Source organism: Vanessa tameamea, chromosome 20 (assembly GCF_037043105.1).
Source record: "Vanessa tameamea isolate UH-Manoa-2023 chromosome 20, ilVanTame1 primary haplotype, whole genome shotgun sequence".
Classification (NCBI taxonomy): Eukaryota; Metazoa; Arthropoda; class Insecta; order Lepidoptera; family Nymphalidae; genus Vanessa; species Vanessa tameamea.
In genome coordinates, this window is record NC_087328.1 from 7,788,521 (window position 1) to 7,806,786 (window position 18,266).

The 18,266-nt window shown below is 31.9% G+C and overlaps 1 protein-coding gene and 1 non-coding gene across 3 annotated transcripts in view; one reads left to right on the forward strand and one right to left on the reverse strand.

Moving 5' to 3' along the window:
• The first annotated feature begins 3,677 nt into the window (after positions 1–3,677).
• The window catches only part of Cv-c (crossveinless c), a 517,053-nt gene continuing 502,464 nt past the window's right edge, over positions 3,678–18,266 (forward strand). For both annotated transcript variants that reach the window (XM_064218040.1, XM_064218039.1), the window contains exon 1: positions 3,678–4,138. In XM_064218040.1, the coding sequence (XP_064074110.1) occupies positions 3,946–4,138 (193 nt within the window). In that variant the 5' untranslated portion in view covers positions 3,678–3,945. The remainder of the gene's footprint in view (positions 4,139–18,266) is intronic.
• Trnak-cuu (transfer RNA lysine (anticodon CUU)) lies at positions 4,213–4,285 on the reverse strand. Its single transcript has one exon. It is a non-coding gene; the product is annotated as a tRNA-Lys (tRNA).

Consider the following 18,266-nt stretch of genomic DNA (forward strand, 5'->3'; position numbering starts at 1 on the left):
ACTAGGGACATAATCTAAAAATACTTACGTTTCCCAAGATATCTCTAGTGGTATTTGTGTGTGTTGAAAGACTGTAGTCTATAGGATATTGCCCCGCCCATTTTGTGCATGTGTTACTTTTTCAATGATACGTGTTACGTTTTTAAATGTGCCGCCTTTATACATTTGTTTCATCAGTAGTAATTTAGGCTGTAAAAGAGCGGCGACACTTGGATTCATACTAATACGCAATGGTGTTATATCTCTTTACATATCTATAGTATACTGTCATATTACCAATACAAGGAAAATCGCGTAACTTAATTTTTACGCCTTTCCAATTTGTGAGAGTTATTCTACCAAATCAAGTCATAACTCCGTAATTTTATTACTCATGGAGCAAAAAAGTATTACCGAAATGTCAGATTATATTTTCATTTCCGACATAGTTCGTAAAGTAGCTCTATATTTAGTTTTGGTTATTACAGTACATTAGATATAAGGAATCAGAATTTGAATAGTTTCGATTGAGTTATTGTTGGTAGGGCTTGTGCAAGTGGAGTATCACCTAGACGTGCTTAACGGGTATTCATTAGGTATCCAGCCGCCAGCGTATTGCTGTTTTCCGGTTTTAAGGTTTGAGTGAAACTCAGGTTTGAGTGAAACTACAGGCATAAGACATAACGTCTTAGTTCCCAAGGTTGGTGGCTCGCTGGTGATGTAAGGAATGCTAAATATTTCTTACAGCGGTAATATCTAAGGGCAGTGATGAGTACTCACTGTCACGTGACCCAGTTGCCCGATAACATACTGCTCATTTTCTTCTCGTCAATTCCAACTGTCGTCAACTTTGTTGATTTCATTTCAAATTCCATTTTAGTTTTTTTTTTTAATTGATTTAATTAATATTAATCAAGTGAAATCAAACAGCGTTAATCCGTTATAACATAATTTCAACGTAATTTATTCGTTTGTTTCATAAATTTATGATCCTTTAAGAAGTCATAACGGTCAATTTATTATTACTTCTGGCCTTAACCTTCGTTCAATTGATTATGTAATGTATCAGTCAGTGTTAATAGATTGTTAAGGCGAATATATAAATAATTAATTTGATTCATATATTAATTTCGATCAGTTTACATCTTGAACTGGCAATTACTGAAGCGTTATTAAGACTGCTGTTTAAATCCTGGAACAGTTTTTTGGAGAATTGAATAACTCATATAACATGTTTATTTGATTATACGATCTTTTTTAATAAAAAACCAAAACGACATAAGTCTATCATGATTATATAAAAGAACAAGTTTTTTTTTTTATTTTAAATATTAGATTCGAATCTGCACAGAATGTTACTTAAGTTTAAAAACATAACTTATATTCTTCAGGTAATTGACGATAACCTTTTTAGTGTAATTGTACTTATTGGTGTAGTAAAAAATACCAATGGAAACGTATCTATTTCGGAAAATCAGCCAATCAACTGCTGGATATAGGCCGCTCCCATAATGCGCCACAACTCTCGATTCTCTATTTCTGTATTTGCAGTAGGGTGATATGATATCATCAGCCTGCCCTTATTATATTAGGTCCTTACATATTAAAATGGCGCTTTGTATGGCAGCAATATAAAGCCATTTTTTTTTTTTTTGTAAAATGTATTTAATTAATCCAAGTATACATTATCACTTACCCCGAAGCCTGCAGCTATCTCTGTGGCGCTTTGTGATGGATCCGCTTCTATTTAATTCTTCATTTTCCACTTAGGTCTCCGGCCGTCCAAGGGATTAGTTCTGAAGGTTGAAATTTCCAGAACGAAAACGTTGAAACCAAAAACGTACATAACGCTAAATGAATTTATAAATTTTGAATTTGGAATTCTTAACCAAAGAGGAGATATTTCATATCAAACTGACTACTATGATACGACAAAACTAATAATAGCAAGCTAATTTCATATGTAAGACGGACCTAATATTTAATAATTATTATTTTTGTTTTTTATTTCATCTCGTGTCTTATGTTTCTATTATTTACCAAAAATTGGTAAATAATATAAATCAGACTTGCAGTAAAATCAATTTTAATCCACCAATTGATCATATATCTTGATTCAAGGTCTTGAGTTTAACGCATGCCACATTGATCGTCTAATGGCCGGCCTAGGAATAAATAAACATCTGTCGAAAAATGTTTAAAAGTTGTCACAACATAACTCAATAAAAATTGGACTATATAAAAATAATTATAACACATCCGGATATTATTCAGTAGAAAACATTATTAATTAATAAAAAAAATTAAATAATTAATTACTAAATGTAATTGTTATTTTGTTTGTCAATAAATTCTCAGTAGCAACCCTAAGTTCAGGATATCGTAGAATTAAATTTCCAAGCTTAAAAAGCAACCTGTTCACTCTGCACTTGTACGAGTATATACACACCAAGGATGTATTAGATATGTCATTTCGGATATATATATATATACGGATATATATATTCGGACATATATCCGTATCCATATCGGATACGGATATATGAATAATATTTTACAGATATGGTTACGGATACGAAATTATTTCGGATTATCCAATCGTTTCAGATTGTTTAGAAATTGTAAAAGAGAAAATTACAAGGTAACAGTTTGACTTTATTTATAGGCTTTCATTATTCATTAGCTATAGCATAAAAAGAACAAATAGCCTTTAAAAAAAATGTACACTCTACTTACTTACATACACTATGCAGAAATCAAAATTATAATAAATATTTTTTATTGGATTTAGTTACGTTTTCGGATAGATTTTTATTTCGGATATCCGATAAATTCACAGTTACGGGGCTGCATAAGATCCCAAGTAAACACATTGTCTCCGAGATTGGCCTGTTATTAAAATGAAGTTAAGCGGATAACATTATTAGGCATAAGACAACCTAACCGGACGATAAATCCTCGTAACTAGAGTACCCCAATTATACTATATGCATTATATGTGACTGATTTTGGTCACAGCGACCATTGTCAAGAGAGCCACTAAACCAATCAGCCAACTACGTGAGACATATTTAACGCACAAATATGTGCGCTCCCTAACTGTCAAAATCCGATGTGACAGGGGACGGGCGAGGGGACGGGGACGGGACAGTAAATGTGACATGACCGAAGCCAGTTCAGGTCCAACGGCTTCACTTGCTGTCCGAGGCACGGGAATGTACACACTTCTAACTCCCAAATTCCGAGATTTTACTGTTTTTTTTTCCGCTCAGGGATCTGCGACCTTATATCTAACCACTAGACGAACGAGGCAGTCTTAATATATACGACGGTAATTTCTATGAATAAAAAGACAAACATATTTATGGTCAAGGTTCATGACATTTCAAGTATAGTCAGGGCAAGGCTTGTAGTATTCAAACGATTAAACGGAACCCCATTCATTATTTTATTTCATAAGAAATATATAATAAGATATATCTTATTTGTTTCAGGTTATTTAATCAAGAAAAACGGTGATAAAGTGTTGTCTATTTGTTGCCAAAACTAAAATAAGAATATTACACTTATTGTCAACTAAAATTTATTTAAAAATATTTTTCTACCGCAAAATCGTGTTATTTACCGGACTCTCTTATTTATGATCTCAATGATGTAAATAAACGTTTCTAGTCATTCTTAGTCTATTAATTTTTATTGAATAAAAAAGTATTAGTTTAAGTCTGAATATTTATAATCAAATATCATATTCGTTTTTTTAAATTATTCGTATTATAACGTATTTAAATTAAACGTATCCCGTTATTGTTGAAAAAAAGTTTTATTGTAGGGACCAAGCCAAAAATCCGAATTTATAATGAAGGCAACCGTTCTAAAAACAAAAATAGTGTTGCAAGTAAAATATACACATGATACAATAAAACAATAAATTTGTTAGCAACATTGTTCGAACTTTGAAAAAGTAAAATGGCATCCCCATCAACTTCGCCAAAGGCGCCGTCACCGCCACCTCCGGGACACACGCCAAGCAAAATGGAGAGAAGGATGTCACATTTCAAAGAATATAAGTTCTTTAGAAGTTTCAGTGCCAAGATAGAAAACTGGCCGATGAGAAAAGCTGAGCAGCTTTGGAGGAAAATGAGGGAACGGAAAATTGCAGGTAAGTTTTTATTTAAAATGACTGATTTATATTTCTTAAGTTGATTAGTTAGGCTATAATAAAAAAATAACTGTCGCCCAACGTGGGGCTCGAACCCACGACCCTGAGATTAAGAGTCTCATGCTCTACCGACTGAGCTAGCCGGGCTGCTGATAGTAAAACTAAATGAGCAAACAGTTGATTTACTCCCAAGTCATTCCGCTATTTAATAAAATTCAATCAAATTTACAAAAGTGTCAATCTACAGAATATTGTTGTATAAAAACAATAAAAAAGCGGCTGTCAAGAGTTACTTAAAAATATTTCAAAACATCGAATGTAAAAAAAAGGTAAAAAATGTTGTACAGCGCTTGAAAGTGCTTCAATGTTGCCAAACAAAGGTTTTTTCAAAAGCGATTGAACCTGACAAGCAAAATGAATTAACGCAGCGTTTTTGTTATTAAAATTGCTGGTGCGAACAATATCGAAATTACATTTTTTTAAATATAGAATTACAAGATATAAGTGAGAGGAAAATGTGAATAATCTATCTATTAATAAAATTAATGATTTATTTATAACTGACATATGAAAAAACGGTTTGTATATATATATGTATATTGGTCCAAATTATAAAGTCGTTATTGTATTTATGTTTTTTTAACTGTTAAAATTGTCCATCAAATAAATTTTAATCAATTAATTATTGTATTCCATTGTAATATGTATTTATAAGTAAAAATAAATATACAAAACACTGTGTCATGGTTAACGAACAATAATGAAATTGAAAAAACAATTTCGAATACATAATTAATTATAAATGTATACGTTGTACTATAATACAATGTTGTAATAATTGTTCTCATTGCCGTCTTCGTGAATTCCTATTCAGCCTGATAATAATGAATCTCTATGAAACGCATAAAACCAATACAAAATAAAACAATAAGGTAAAAGTCCACTTTACTTTACTAAATATTGCTGTTTGGCGGTAGAATATTTGATGAGTGGGTGGTATCCACTCAAAATGGCTTGCACAAAGCCCTACCATCTGTATTGCTGTTTGGCGGTAGAATAAATTATGAAGTTACCGTCAAAGAATAATATAAGCGAACCAAGTTGAAGGATTAATATCGTCTTTTGCAAATACCTAAAGTATACACAGTAATGAAGTCAATGACCGGTGACAGCTTCATATAAAATAATATTAGATGTTTTTTAAAATAAAACCACCAAGGGACATTGTAAATGTATTACAGAATGTCTAGAATTTTCATAACTTTAAAATAATTTTAAGATAAATTTTAAATTGATATTATATTTCTTTTAGACGTTCGATTTTATCATCCATTTTCCGACTTCGTGTTGTGTCAATTTGTCGAAAACATTTTCAAATATACCAGCGGAAAATACGTGATAACATCGGTATAGTCTAGTTTTACAATATTCGAAGGAGGTACATTTTAATACATTTTGAAATATATTTACAGATATAAATCTATTTGGCTACTAGAATTACTTAATTGATTGAAATTTGTTCGAATGTTTTGAGAAAATAGTGGGTTACAAAATCATGGAGTGTCCAAATTCGGTTGAAAATTACGTGATTTCCCGTAAAAAGTACTAATCTCGAACCCTATATATAATAATCTAAATCTTACGCATCATTACAGTTTTTATATTAACCGAGATTGTTTCATTATACCGTGTATCAAGCTCTTTTGAAATAAACATTCAGAAATGTATTTGATTAATGTATAAAAAATAATTTCAATGAAATCCGATATTATACTACCGAAGAAACGCTTCAATCTATTAATGCTTGTTATTTTTATCGCATAGAACATTCGTTACGACTTTTTCTGTATATTCGGCTATGTGCCCTTTACATCGATTTTTTTGTTTTGGTTCACGCTCTATTTTAAACTCCGAGAGCAAAGCGTCCAATAAATGCAAAATAGGAAATATACACAGATATTTTCGTACGAGCGCTTTTTAAAGCTTTTTAAAAATGTTGACCGTTGTGTTGTGTTAAATTAGTTCTAAGTTGTACTTTGTAATATTGTGTAATAGTTCAGTTATAAATATATACAAAAGATCTGTATCTATATTGAAATATATATAAATATATCATGTATTAAACACAAGACAATGAAATAAATAAAGTAATTTTGATAATACATAAAAGACAAGAAATAAATTTAACTCCCATGTGAATTAAAACAATAACAAAAAATAAGTTTAAATCGTGTTATATTAAACCTATATAATAAAAAGAGACGTGAAAGAGAAAGAGGGGGAGAGGACGCCTGAAGGAGACAGTTGACTCTACTGTAAGCCGCGTAAAAGATCTTCGTTCCAAAAAACATTCACATATTTAAAAAAAAAGTAACTTTGCGTTTAATTTCTTCATGTATTCCTGTAATTTTAGTTCAATTCGTAGCGCTACCTGCGCCAGTGAGCAATATAATTGCACAAAGTCATTATTTATACGCTTGTTTGAACATCGTGGGAGTAAACGATGAAAAAACGTTTGAGCGCTTTTTACGCAACGTTTATTTTATCACCGCGTGTGATGAGTCGCTTACAGAATAAACTTATGTATATAAATATGCATATTTATACCCACAATGGGTAAAATAAATACATATTTTGCAGTGCAATACAGGGCCTATAAACGTAACTGTTCATGTATATTTCGAAAGGGGTTAGGTATCAACTCATTATCATCGTGATGATATCCGAAATGTAAGTCTATTCGTTCGTAGTATAACTCTTTTTCGATATACTATATGGGTATATTTTATTTGTCAAATAGTGTATTAACTGAGTGTCTTGTCATTCATAAATTTGCAACCACTGGTTGCTTGGAATTTTATTAGTTACACGACAATTTAAAAACTTTTTTTTTTCATTGCTTACTTGAATAAATAATATTTTGACTTTGGCTATCCACAATGCCAATTTTCCAAACATAAAGTAAACTGGCATAACTAAAAGTTAGTTTACATTTCATACTTTTCTGGGATCTGTCTATACTTATACGCAGTCTGTTTAGTACGTAGTATTCGTTTGGGCAATAAATAACAGCTCTTCCATCGAAAGCTATTTTCTCTTTAAATATAATAAATGTATGGCCATAAAAACGAATGTTGTATATTCGGGACCTCCTTTCAAAATGACGTTGATGTATTATAAAGAAAATTTACGTTATATTTGTACCGCGGCCGAAGTATTCTGTCCAAGATTTTATTTATCCAAGTGACAATCGAGATAAAACTTTAGATTTTATAGCTCATTGTAGTCGTATGAATGTTATTTGAAATCGAAGTGACATATTTTTCCAGGATTTATTTATTTAGTAAGTACTAATTAGTCCATATAAGCCCAGTGAAACGTAAAGGATATTAACCATCCGTAACATCGCTAATTCTTCACCAATCTTGGAAAATAAGATGTGATATCTTTTGTGATTGTAGTGGACTTACCATTCAAACCTGAACAAAGTATTAGAACATAAATACTAAGGCTGTTGTTTGACGATATAATATGTTATCAAATATTACTACGTATAACTTATCAGTTATATCTGGGTCGTCCCTACCCAGACGAGCTTGCACAAAGCCTTACTACCATTTGTGGCAGTGATACATTCCCATGCCACAGAACACTTAAAGCCTTTGGTTGTTTGAAAGATTACTATCTGGATTTATCAGTTAGTAAGGCAATAGAGGTAAGCCTGTGTTAAGCACAGTCTAATCTTGTGCACTATAATACAGCTACTGCCCAATCTTGCGCAGATATAGACGTCTTTGAGATTGGCTGCTGTGTCACTCGATCAGGCGTACATTATGTTTCTTGTACCTTATTTGGTGGTGGGTAGTCACTCTAAGTATTGTTGTATTCCGCTTGACAGAGTAAGTGAGTCAGTGTAACTACGGTCACAAGGGACATAATATCTTAGTTTCTACGGTTAATGGTGCATGCGCAATGATATGTTTATTCTTCACACATTTTGCGCCGTCAAATGTCTACGGACGGTGGTGATCACTTTCCATGAGGTGGCCCACTTGGTCGTCTGCCTCCATATGCATTACATTACATTAGCAGCCTGTAAATTTCCCACTGCTGGGCTAAGGCCTTCTCTCCCTTTGAGGAGAAGGTTTGGAGCATATTCCACCACGCTGCTCCAATGCGGGTTGGTGGAATACACATGTGGCAGAATTTCGTTGAAATTAGACACATGCAGGTTTCCTCACGATGTTTTCCCTCACCGCCGAGCACGAGATGAATTATAATCACAAATTAAACACATGAAAATTCAGTGGTGCCTGCCTGGGTTTGAACTCGAAATCATCGATTAAGATGCACGCGTTCTAACCACTGGGCCATCTCGGCTTGCCTACATATAAGCAGCTTCAAAAGAGCTTGTACTATCAATGGAGGTTAGTACAGGCTCACTTGATTTGTACTACACCATGCACACTGATCAGTTATTTTATCCACCAGCTTGCCTTAACCTGATGATAACCAATGACGATCATGTCATTGAGCCATCTGTATCACAGGACGTAATCTTATCTTATCGTCGGGAAAAGTAGCGGAAGAAAACGAATTTAAAATACAATTTAAACCTTTTTACTCGACTGATTAAGAAACGTTTCTCTTTCCCATTCATTTTTAAAATTTCTGCGTAAATTTCGTACTGTAATTTTATTCTGGTCATTTTATTTTATTTTAGCCTTACTATTGATAGTGATAAGTTCTAAATTCCTTCGAATATTTATATTAGTAATAACATACTTGTACGGTGCAAGGCTGTTAAAAGTATTTTCATTCATCCAGTATTTTCATGTTACAGTTATAATAAGTTATATTGAACTTTAGTTGATATTTGATTTTAGTTTTAGAACTCATGACCTAGGTCTTAGTCTATACGGCGAACTTACAACGTGTGAATTATTGATTTAGACTCCTGTAGAAGCTGTATAGACGATCTTTTCGAGAAATGGCACGTTGATGGATTTCTAATATTTTAATGGAATATTAAAATATTATGAACTGTATTGTTACGTAATTCCTAAATTGCTAACTAATCAAAACGATGATTAAGATATTTACTTTAAGTAAATTAAAACTGCTATTATTTTTCTAATACCAAATTATTTAACAAACTAAGACTATATAGTATTCGCATACATCGTATAGGTATTTTTCCTTTAACATGAATTTATTATAATAATTCTGTAAATTAATCGCATAAAAATTCAATAATATCTTCTAAGGCTTGAAACTTTGTACCCACAACCATCGATTAAACTTATTTTCTAGCCTCAGGGCAATCTCAATCTAAGTAATAGTATTTAATAATCCACTTATAGTTTATCAAATAGATAATATTTAATATTTCTTGGAGTCACAAAACACTTTAATAGAAATAAGAAAATTAAGTCAGCCATTTCGAATATGTAACCGCGCAGTAAAGTTTACGACCTTTTGGCTTTCTTATTATCACAACGTAGATTAGACGAAAGGGCTTTAAAGACAGCGATATAACTTCCAGTATACACATAAAGACGGATATAAATGTTCAACTTATCCAGATTGCTTGTAAAAACAATAATCTCTTGATGTATCAGTAATGTTTACACGCTTGTGGGTGTGCTTGGCTGCAGTTCTTGATATCCTGGTTTTAAACTCTGGGTCGGGTCGATAAAAATTGTAAAGTCTGGAAGTTTACATTCTCGAGCCTCAAAAGGCAAGTGAAGCCGTTGGTTCTGTGTCTGGACAACCATCAGATTATCAGAGTGTGCGAAAAGTCCCGCACGGTTCGTTAATATCGTTTTAGAATGGCTTCCATGGTCTTCCATCATCATCCACGTAAAAAGTTTTCGTTTTAAAGAAAAATGAAAGGTAATTTTAATGGCAGTTAATTAAATTGTAAGAAAATAGTTAAAAATAGGGTTACTCAAAAAAATATTTAGAATCTTATTAATTTCATAATCCCTAGGAAAAAGTTAAGTCTATTTAATGGTTGGAACCCAGTTTTAGAGGATTTTAAAATATTATCCTAAAATAATGTTAATACTTTAATATAATCTGAGATTGTTTTTTAATTTATGTACTTATATATTTTTGTTATTTGTTTGATTCAAAGTTTCAAAGCCTCAAAAGATCAATAGTATATTGTTTGTCTAGCGATGTGAGGGTTGCCTATTCCATCCCGACACCTTGAACTATTGCGGCACTTTGAACCGCTGCAACTTTTATTTTATAAAATAATATTATTATACGACTAGCTCCCCCGCGCAGTTTTATCCCGCTTAAATGTCACTTCTCCTTCGTGAATCGTAGCGTAATTTTGGTCTTTACGCTACGATGATTTATGAACTTTGATGAGCTAAAATAAAAATGTAATTATTCGGTATCCTCAGAAACAAGCGCGTTCAAGGTAATAAATTCTTCAGCATTATAATTGATAATTAAGTTTTTTTTATGGCATATTATTAAATATATTAGACAAAATCACATACGTTACTCTAATTCCAATGTAAGCTAAAGCACTTGTGTTATGGAAAATCAGAAGTAAGGACGGTACCATAAACACCCAGACCCAAGACAACATACATAGAAAACTAATGAACTTTTTCCACTCGACTCGTCCGGGAATCGAACCCGGGCCCTCGGAGTGGCGTACCCATGAAAACCTGTGTAAACACTACTCGACCACGGAGGTCGTCATTATTATTTTTATTTATTTTTTCCTTAGATCACCATGCACCGCCTGGGAACTAAGATGTTATGTCGGTTGTAGTTACACTGGCTCGGTCATCCTTCAAACCGGAACACAATAATACAAAGTATTGCTGCTTGTTGGTAGAACGTATGATGAGTGGGTGGTATCTACCCAGGCTGGTACAAAGCCGCCGAGTCATATAGTATAGATATTAACATGTATATCCAAACGCACAACTTCCTACGATATCGAAAAGGCATATAGATTTCTAATTCGTTGTAGTGGCTGTGAAAGTTAAATTTACGATTTCAAATACTCGTAAAGAATAGAAGCTATAAATTGTGTGGTTTACTCAACATCCATTGTTTACTTCTGCTTTTAAACTGAAACGCTTCCAAATTCTTAATTTAATTGGACGTTTAATTGTCAATAACAACTGAAGACGAATTATTAAGCGAAACTACGTTTGATACGATGTGAGGCTAATTTGAGTATCCGTTGTCTATTCAATCGAATTTGGTTGAGGTTTTGTTGATACTAAATAAAATAATTGATAATATTTTACTATTATATATGATAATAACATACGTATACCTTTGCGTATAAAAATGCATTTGAAGTAATTGATTATCACGTCAATAGTCTTATCTAAAACGGGTGAAACTTTAAAGTTACTTATACAATTATAACAACTAAAATTTTCTCTGAAACGCGTTGCATCTTCTAGTATAAGTTTTATGTAAGTTATTTTACATATTTTTTTTTTGGTCTCAGTATTAACGCTTAGCAGCCTAAAGGTTAGGTTAGATTTGTTTAAGTATATAAAAAATAAATAAATAAAACCTAACTTTCCATATTGGCCTATTCGCAGAATATTTTTTGTTGCTGCGGTGTAATACTCAAGTACCGGTTTTTAGTTAGGTGTTACAGAACTACGTCAGCTTATTTATTAAATTAAATATTTTTTGTTTGTGATCGGTATCGCATTTGACAAGAGTTATATATTGGTAATGTATAGCGTATTATACCGAACGGAGTTCCGAATAGAGATTATTAATACAGTGGCTCTAATATAAATTGAATTGTGTTATTAAAACCTCTTTTCTAATAAATATAGTCCAGCAATATAGTCAGATATGTTCGAGGATTTCATTTATACATTCTATGACAAGGATATGACATCAATAACATTTAAATATTGATCCGTAGTCGTCGAATTGTCGCAACTGCTTGAAAACCGTTAATTAAATCTCACATTGTGAACTTAAACTAAAATATAAGTTTACAGCTACTAATAAAATATCCTTTATTCTTGTTTAGAACGCTTAAAATTGGATAAATGAAGTATCGTTTTAAGTTAAGACGGATTAAGGGCTTATAATACATTTAAGTGGCAAAAATTACGATTGTGTTACGGTTTAAGAGTTGTGGTTGGTGGCGCATTGGCGTTATATGGAATGGTCAAAATTTCTGTAGGCGCCGCAAAGCTATGTTATAAAAAAAATCCTAAACTATTAATGTTTAAATCAATGTTTTAGATAGGGTATCGGGAGGTTGATATATGTTATTTTTTATTCTTTGATTAGTTTATTGTTTTTTTTTCTTGGCAGATTTCATTTCTATTCCAAGCATTTGTAGCGTATAGTTTTGTCTCAGTTTTTGTTCTACCTTCAGCTTTTCTATTCGTAGTTGGTTTACGAGGCGTCATAAATGATTTGACTTGAATGAAAAGGTAATTGACTAGGTCAAGTTTTTCCATGTACTCTAATACTGACGAAGTTTACAAGGCAGCTAAGAAAATAGGCGTACAATAATTTTATTAAAACAATATTAGGCACAGTGCAAAATCATAAATTATAGTTATGATCTTGGTAATTATATGTAAGACAGACTTTAAATTAAAAATGTGCGCAGAAATAAATGCCTCGTTAATCTATGTAGTAGGTAGTTTATAAGGCCGCCGAATTAAAGGTTCTATGTTCATTTTTTAAGCCCCGGGTTGGACCGGTAGAAGTAATTTATCAGACAAAGATAATAAATACATATCATAAAATATTATATAAAACAAAAATAATGATCTACGATAAAAAGTAACCTATATAAAATCAAATTAAATAACCAGTATAACAGAAACTAAATGAAATAAATAAAATAATTTAATTAAAAGTGAAAATTGGCGTTACTTTTTTAAATACAAGAATAAATCTGTTAATATTAACTATCACTAATTGTATTGTCCCGAAAATATAAAAATACTTAGACCTAGAAGACTAGGTATAATAAATATCAAAACAATTGTAAGTTTGAAAAAGATTTTAGCAAAGAAAAACAGACTTCAGTTGCATATAGAAATAATGTAGGAGTCGTGGGTGATTTGCTTTCATTGAAGAGTTCCATTATCTGTATCCGAAACTCAACGTCATGTATTTAAATAGAACGATTATTATAAATACATATAAAGCATTTTCGAACTAAAAATTTTTTTTTTTTCAAGTCTGTTTATATGAGACGAAGTTATGTCCAAACATACATAAATATACATATATATAAATATAGAAACTATGTACGTTTATTGAATTTTGTTAAAATTAACAAATTATTTTCTATCTGCCGCCAAGTTGAGTGAAAAAAAGCGGCTCGGCCGTATCATCTTTTTCTTGAAGCAGTTCAGGCCATTTTCGACCCCTTATAACTTCGTTGTGGATTAAACTAGAAGCCTGTATTTCTAGTAACCAAGCAAGCATTGTATAAACACAGTGTATTTCAAATTTCATTCAATTTGAAGTTTGAACCAGAGGTTTAAGAATTATAACAAGTCAAAGTTCTTAATTTTGTCACTCAGTCAATTCTAGTAGACATATAGAAGCTTCAAAATTTGATGGAAGTCAATCAAGTTTATTTAAACATAAAAGATTTTTAATAATAATGTGGTCACTATAAGATGTTGTTCGATTAGATAATTACGTAATAACTTAAGATAGAAGGTCCCTTAAGTATAAATCAACCGACATGGATCTCACAAATTTTTACGGTAGAAGAACCGAGTTGCGAGAAATGGATATTTTATCAAGTTTTGTTTTTGATGACATCACTATTTGATTAAATAATGTCATGTCAGTTAAAGGCAGTTTGTATAACTTTTCTTCAACGAAAGGAAATACAATGCAGAACGAAATCGAAATTCTTTAATTTCATAATTTAAGAAACTTAATACCTTCGCTAAGACGAAAGCTAATAAAATAATTATATTCAACACAAATACGAATAAACAAATCGTTACGTAACAATAATTATTGATAAAATAAATAAATAACGGAATCAAATAAACATTAATATCGAATAAATGTCTATCGTGTGATTTTTTTTGCGCAATGATTCCAATAAAATTTATGGTCGGAACCATAACGTAAACGTAAACTGCGTATTAAAAACTAATGATATCAGTTAACGCGTAAGTTTACGTTCGAGCTTTTTGATAAACAAATTGTTTTATGAAAATAGTTTTGGATTGAAACGAAAATAAACATTAAAATTCCATTGGGTTTTTAATAACTTCCGACATAAGTTTGTGTTACGGGTACTTTTAGACACGTTGATTATTGAACTGTTATGTGTACGTGGTTCTTAGGAATATGGTTCGTAGATTATAAAATACAATTTAGGCATCCCTTTTTAAATTTTAAATAATTATAAGTTTTATGATTTAAAATACTTTGACAGTGTGTGACGGATTACTATGAAAGTAATATGCGTATTTTTTCATTGGGCAGAATTATTCTACTAATCACTCGGCGCTAAACGGCGTCACAACGTGACATCAACTTATTTACAGTATAGACAATCGTCATAAATATTAGTATACAGACTTTTTGGTTGATACTTACCTATTTCTGTTATTTAATTTTTTTTTATTTACATTAGTACTATTGAGATTTTATCTTTAATTATATACAAATCAAATCAAATAAATATATACTTTATTCAAGTAAGCTTTTACAAGCTCTTTTGAATTGTCATTTAAAAAACTATATTAATTAAAGCTACCAAGTTCGGAATGTAGATTCTACCGAGAAGAACCGGCAAGAAACTCAGTAGTTACTCTTTTTCAACATCTAAAAATACAGTCATATTAGTTAAATACAATTACATATGTACGTTATATATCCTGCCTGGAAGTCAACAAGCATTAACTCCACGTTTTTTTTATCATCTATATAATCTTGAATAGAATAATATGCCTTCTTTACCAATGTATTTTTTACAAATAATTTTAATTTATGAAAGAAAAATTAAAAATAGTAATTTTAAAAATCATGACCGAATGCTGGCAATAATACTACCATAATTTGTTCGTTGAATAGCAATTCTCTGGGCAAAAAATAAACCAGCCATCCTGTCATTACTAGAAGCAATATGACAATAATACAATATATATATATATTTTTATTACATTGACGGTAATATAGGGCACCTGAGGGTAAGTGGTCACCACCACCCATATATATTGCCGCTATGAGAAATATTAGCCATTCCTTATATCGCCAATGTGCCACCAATCTTGTTCACCAAATCACCGAGACACATCAGTACCAACTATTGCTGATTGGCGGTAGAACATATGACGAGTGGGTGGTACCTACCATCAAGAAGAAAATGTTAATTCATTTTTAAAACCTCGTGTAACTTCTGAGTCTCTCATTGTTACATCAATTGTTTTTGAATACAAACATTAGTATAATATTGAACATTGTCGTTACTTCATATATATTTCTCTGTTCCACACTTTTGGGATCTAAATAAATGATCTGCTCAGTAATTAATAATAACTTACAGAGTTATTAATAAAACCGCAATTATTCCTACCCTAATTATAAATATAGAAGTAAACATTAATGTTGTGTATTTGGGATCTCATTCAAAATGACTTCGATTTAATATATTTATTTACAGCATATGAATTTAGTTTGATTTCCAAGGTCTGAGTTTGACGGGTTGTTCAATCGCTGATTCAGGACACTAACTTTCTATTTTACGCATTATGTAATTCAGTAAGTTTAGGGTATATATAATTTCCGGCCAAAACTTGCAAAATTACTTCAATCGTAAATATTATTGACGTTATGGCGACGAGCCAAATTTCAAACTGTATTGCGTCGTTGACTACCAAACGACCATTCCCTTCATGGTTTAATGTTTATTTTATTTATTTATTTGCCGTTATTATACATATCTGAGTGCTTGCGTGAAATTTATAGCAATAGTGCAAATACATAATTTTGCTATATTGTTATGTAAGGGGTACTAAACCGAGTGTAACTATAGGGACAAAGTACATACATATCCATCTTAGTTCATCTTAATTCCCAAGGCCATTAGTACATTGTACTATAAACTGTGCCAACATCTATGGGAGGAGGTAACTACTTACCATCAGGTGGCACTGGTAAGTAGTAAGATATATCCATATATAGGTCTATTGAATTAGAACTCGCTTATGCACAAAAGAAAACGAGCGAACGTTCCTTTCGATTAAATCTATATTCCGAACTAGTGGTAACCTTAAATTGGATTAATCTAGTAATATAGCAATTCTAAAATGTTTGTAAATTCTTATCTACTTGAATTAAATTATTTCGATTTTCTTTTTTTTTAAAATTACATATAACAACAAAATTGGAGATTTTCTCAGAGATTACATGTATTATTTAAAAAATGTAATCTCAGTCGCTCTTTATAAAATTTTGCGTCTCTACCAAAAGGCAAATGCGACAAGTACGTTATTTTATTCGTCTAGTCCAGTGGTATGCGGGCTTTTAATTAAAGTGCCACTACAGACATGCATCTGCTGCAAAGTGCAGGGATGGAACAGGAAAATGTAATGAGTGAGGTGAACAGTCAGTTGGATAAACATAGGGCAGGGTTAAGGACCGATGCTCGCTGTAGGCTGACCATTTGTCTTGAAGGACGAGGATGTACTTTGTAGTTAGATAAAATTGATTTAACGTTTGTGATATTATTTAATGTTTTGTTATTTTATTATCATGTGTATATGTCACCGTAAAATTGTAAATATCGTTAGATTACAATCTATCTGGCGAGATTCTGAACTGTCGAATGATTGTCTCGCACACAAACACGCCCGTGTTTGTGTGCGTGTCAGTGTATATAAATAGACAAATTCATATTTTACAATTGTGCATGGAAACCGCTATTTCGAAAATTCGAAAATTAAAAACGAAAAGCGATGTTTTAATAGGTTATACTATGAACAACTTGTTTTACTATAGAAATCCCTAAATTGAAATTACTTTTACTGTGATCGAACCAATTTGTATTTTGTATTAAAAGGTCCCATAATTGAATCTATTCAAGATTCGAGTAGCTTGTTCATCCATTAAGGTGTTCAAATAGGAAAATGGAATAAAAACGAAGAGATTGCGGAAGTCAATTTAAATTAACCATCAATATTATTCGGTTTTATTTTTATTGATATTAATAACATGAATAGTTTAACGTGTTAATAGATTATCAGACTGTAAGTGGTCAACATTGCTCATAGTTATTACGGTAAAAGTTAAGATCATTAAAATGCAATTAAATTTACTGGTATATATTTTTTTATGATATCGGTAGGCGGACGAGCAAATAGGCCACCTCATGGTAAGTGGTCATTACCGCCCATAGACAATGGCGCTGTAAGAAATATTAACCATTCCTTACATCACCTTATGTCCCTTGTGTATATAGTTACACTGGCTCACTCACCCTTCAAACCGGAACATAACAATACTGAGTACTGCTGTTTGGCGGTAGAATATCTGATGAGTGGGTGGTACCTACCCAGACGAGCTTGCACAAAGCCCTACCACCAAGTAAATACTTCAAAGTGGACACACTATAGTTGCAACAAATACAAGTATAGTATTTTTCTAGCAATGAGTATCTACATTGCTATGCTAACACTTAAACTTCATGTCTCTTTAGTTAGAGCAAATACTAATATTATAAATACGAAAGTAACTCCTGTCTATATGTCAGTCTGTTACTCTTTCACGGTCAAAACACTCAATCGAATTGTATGAAATTTTAGTGTGAAGCAGTCTAAAAGTCCACGGAAGTACTTTTTATGCATAACACGTTACGAAAAACCCCTCAAAAGCAAGCGGAGCCGCGGGCAACTAGTGTAGTACTAGTAGTCTATAAAGAAAAATGTCATTTTATTAATATGTAAATTAACTAAAACCATGGACACCCTGTTTCTCATTGATGCGCACGAGCACGCACTCATTGTATGGTAATTACTACGCGTGCGTCGTGTAGCTCGACAGGCTAGGATTAGGACAGTTGTACTTTGAGGAAGTAACCGTATGAAATACAAATGCACTTTATTAGCAATCCAATATACCAATC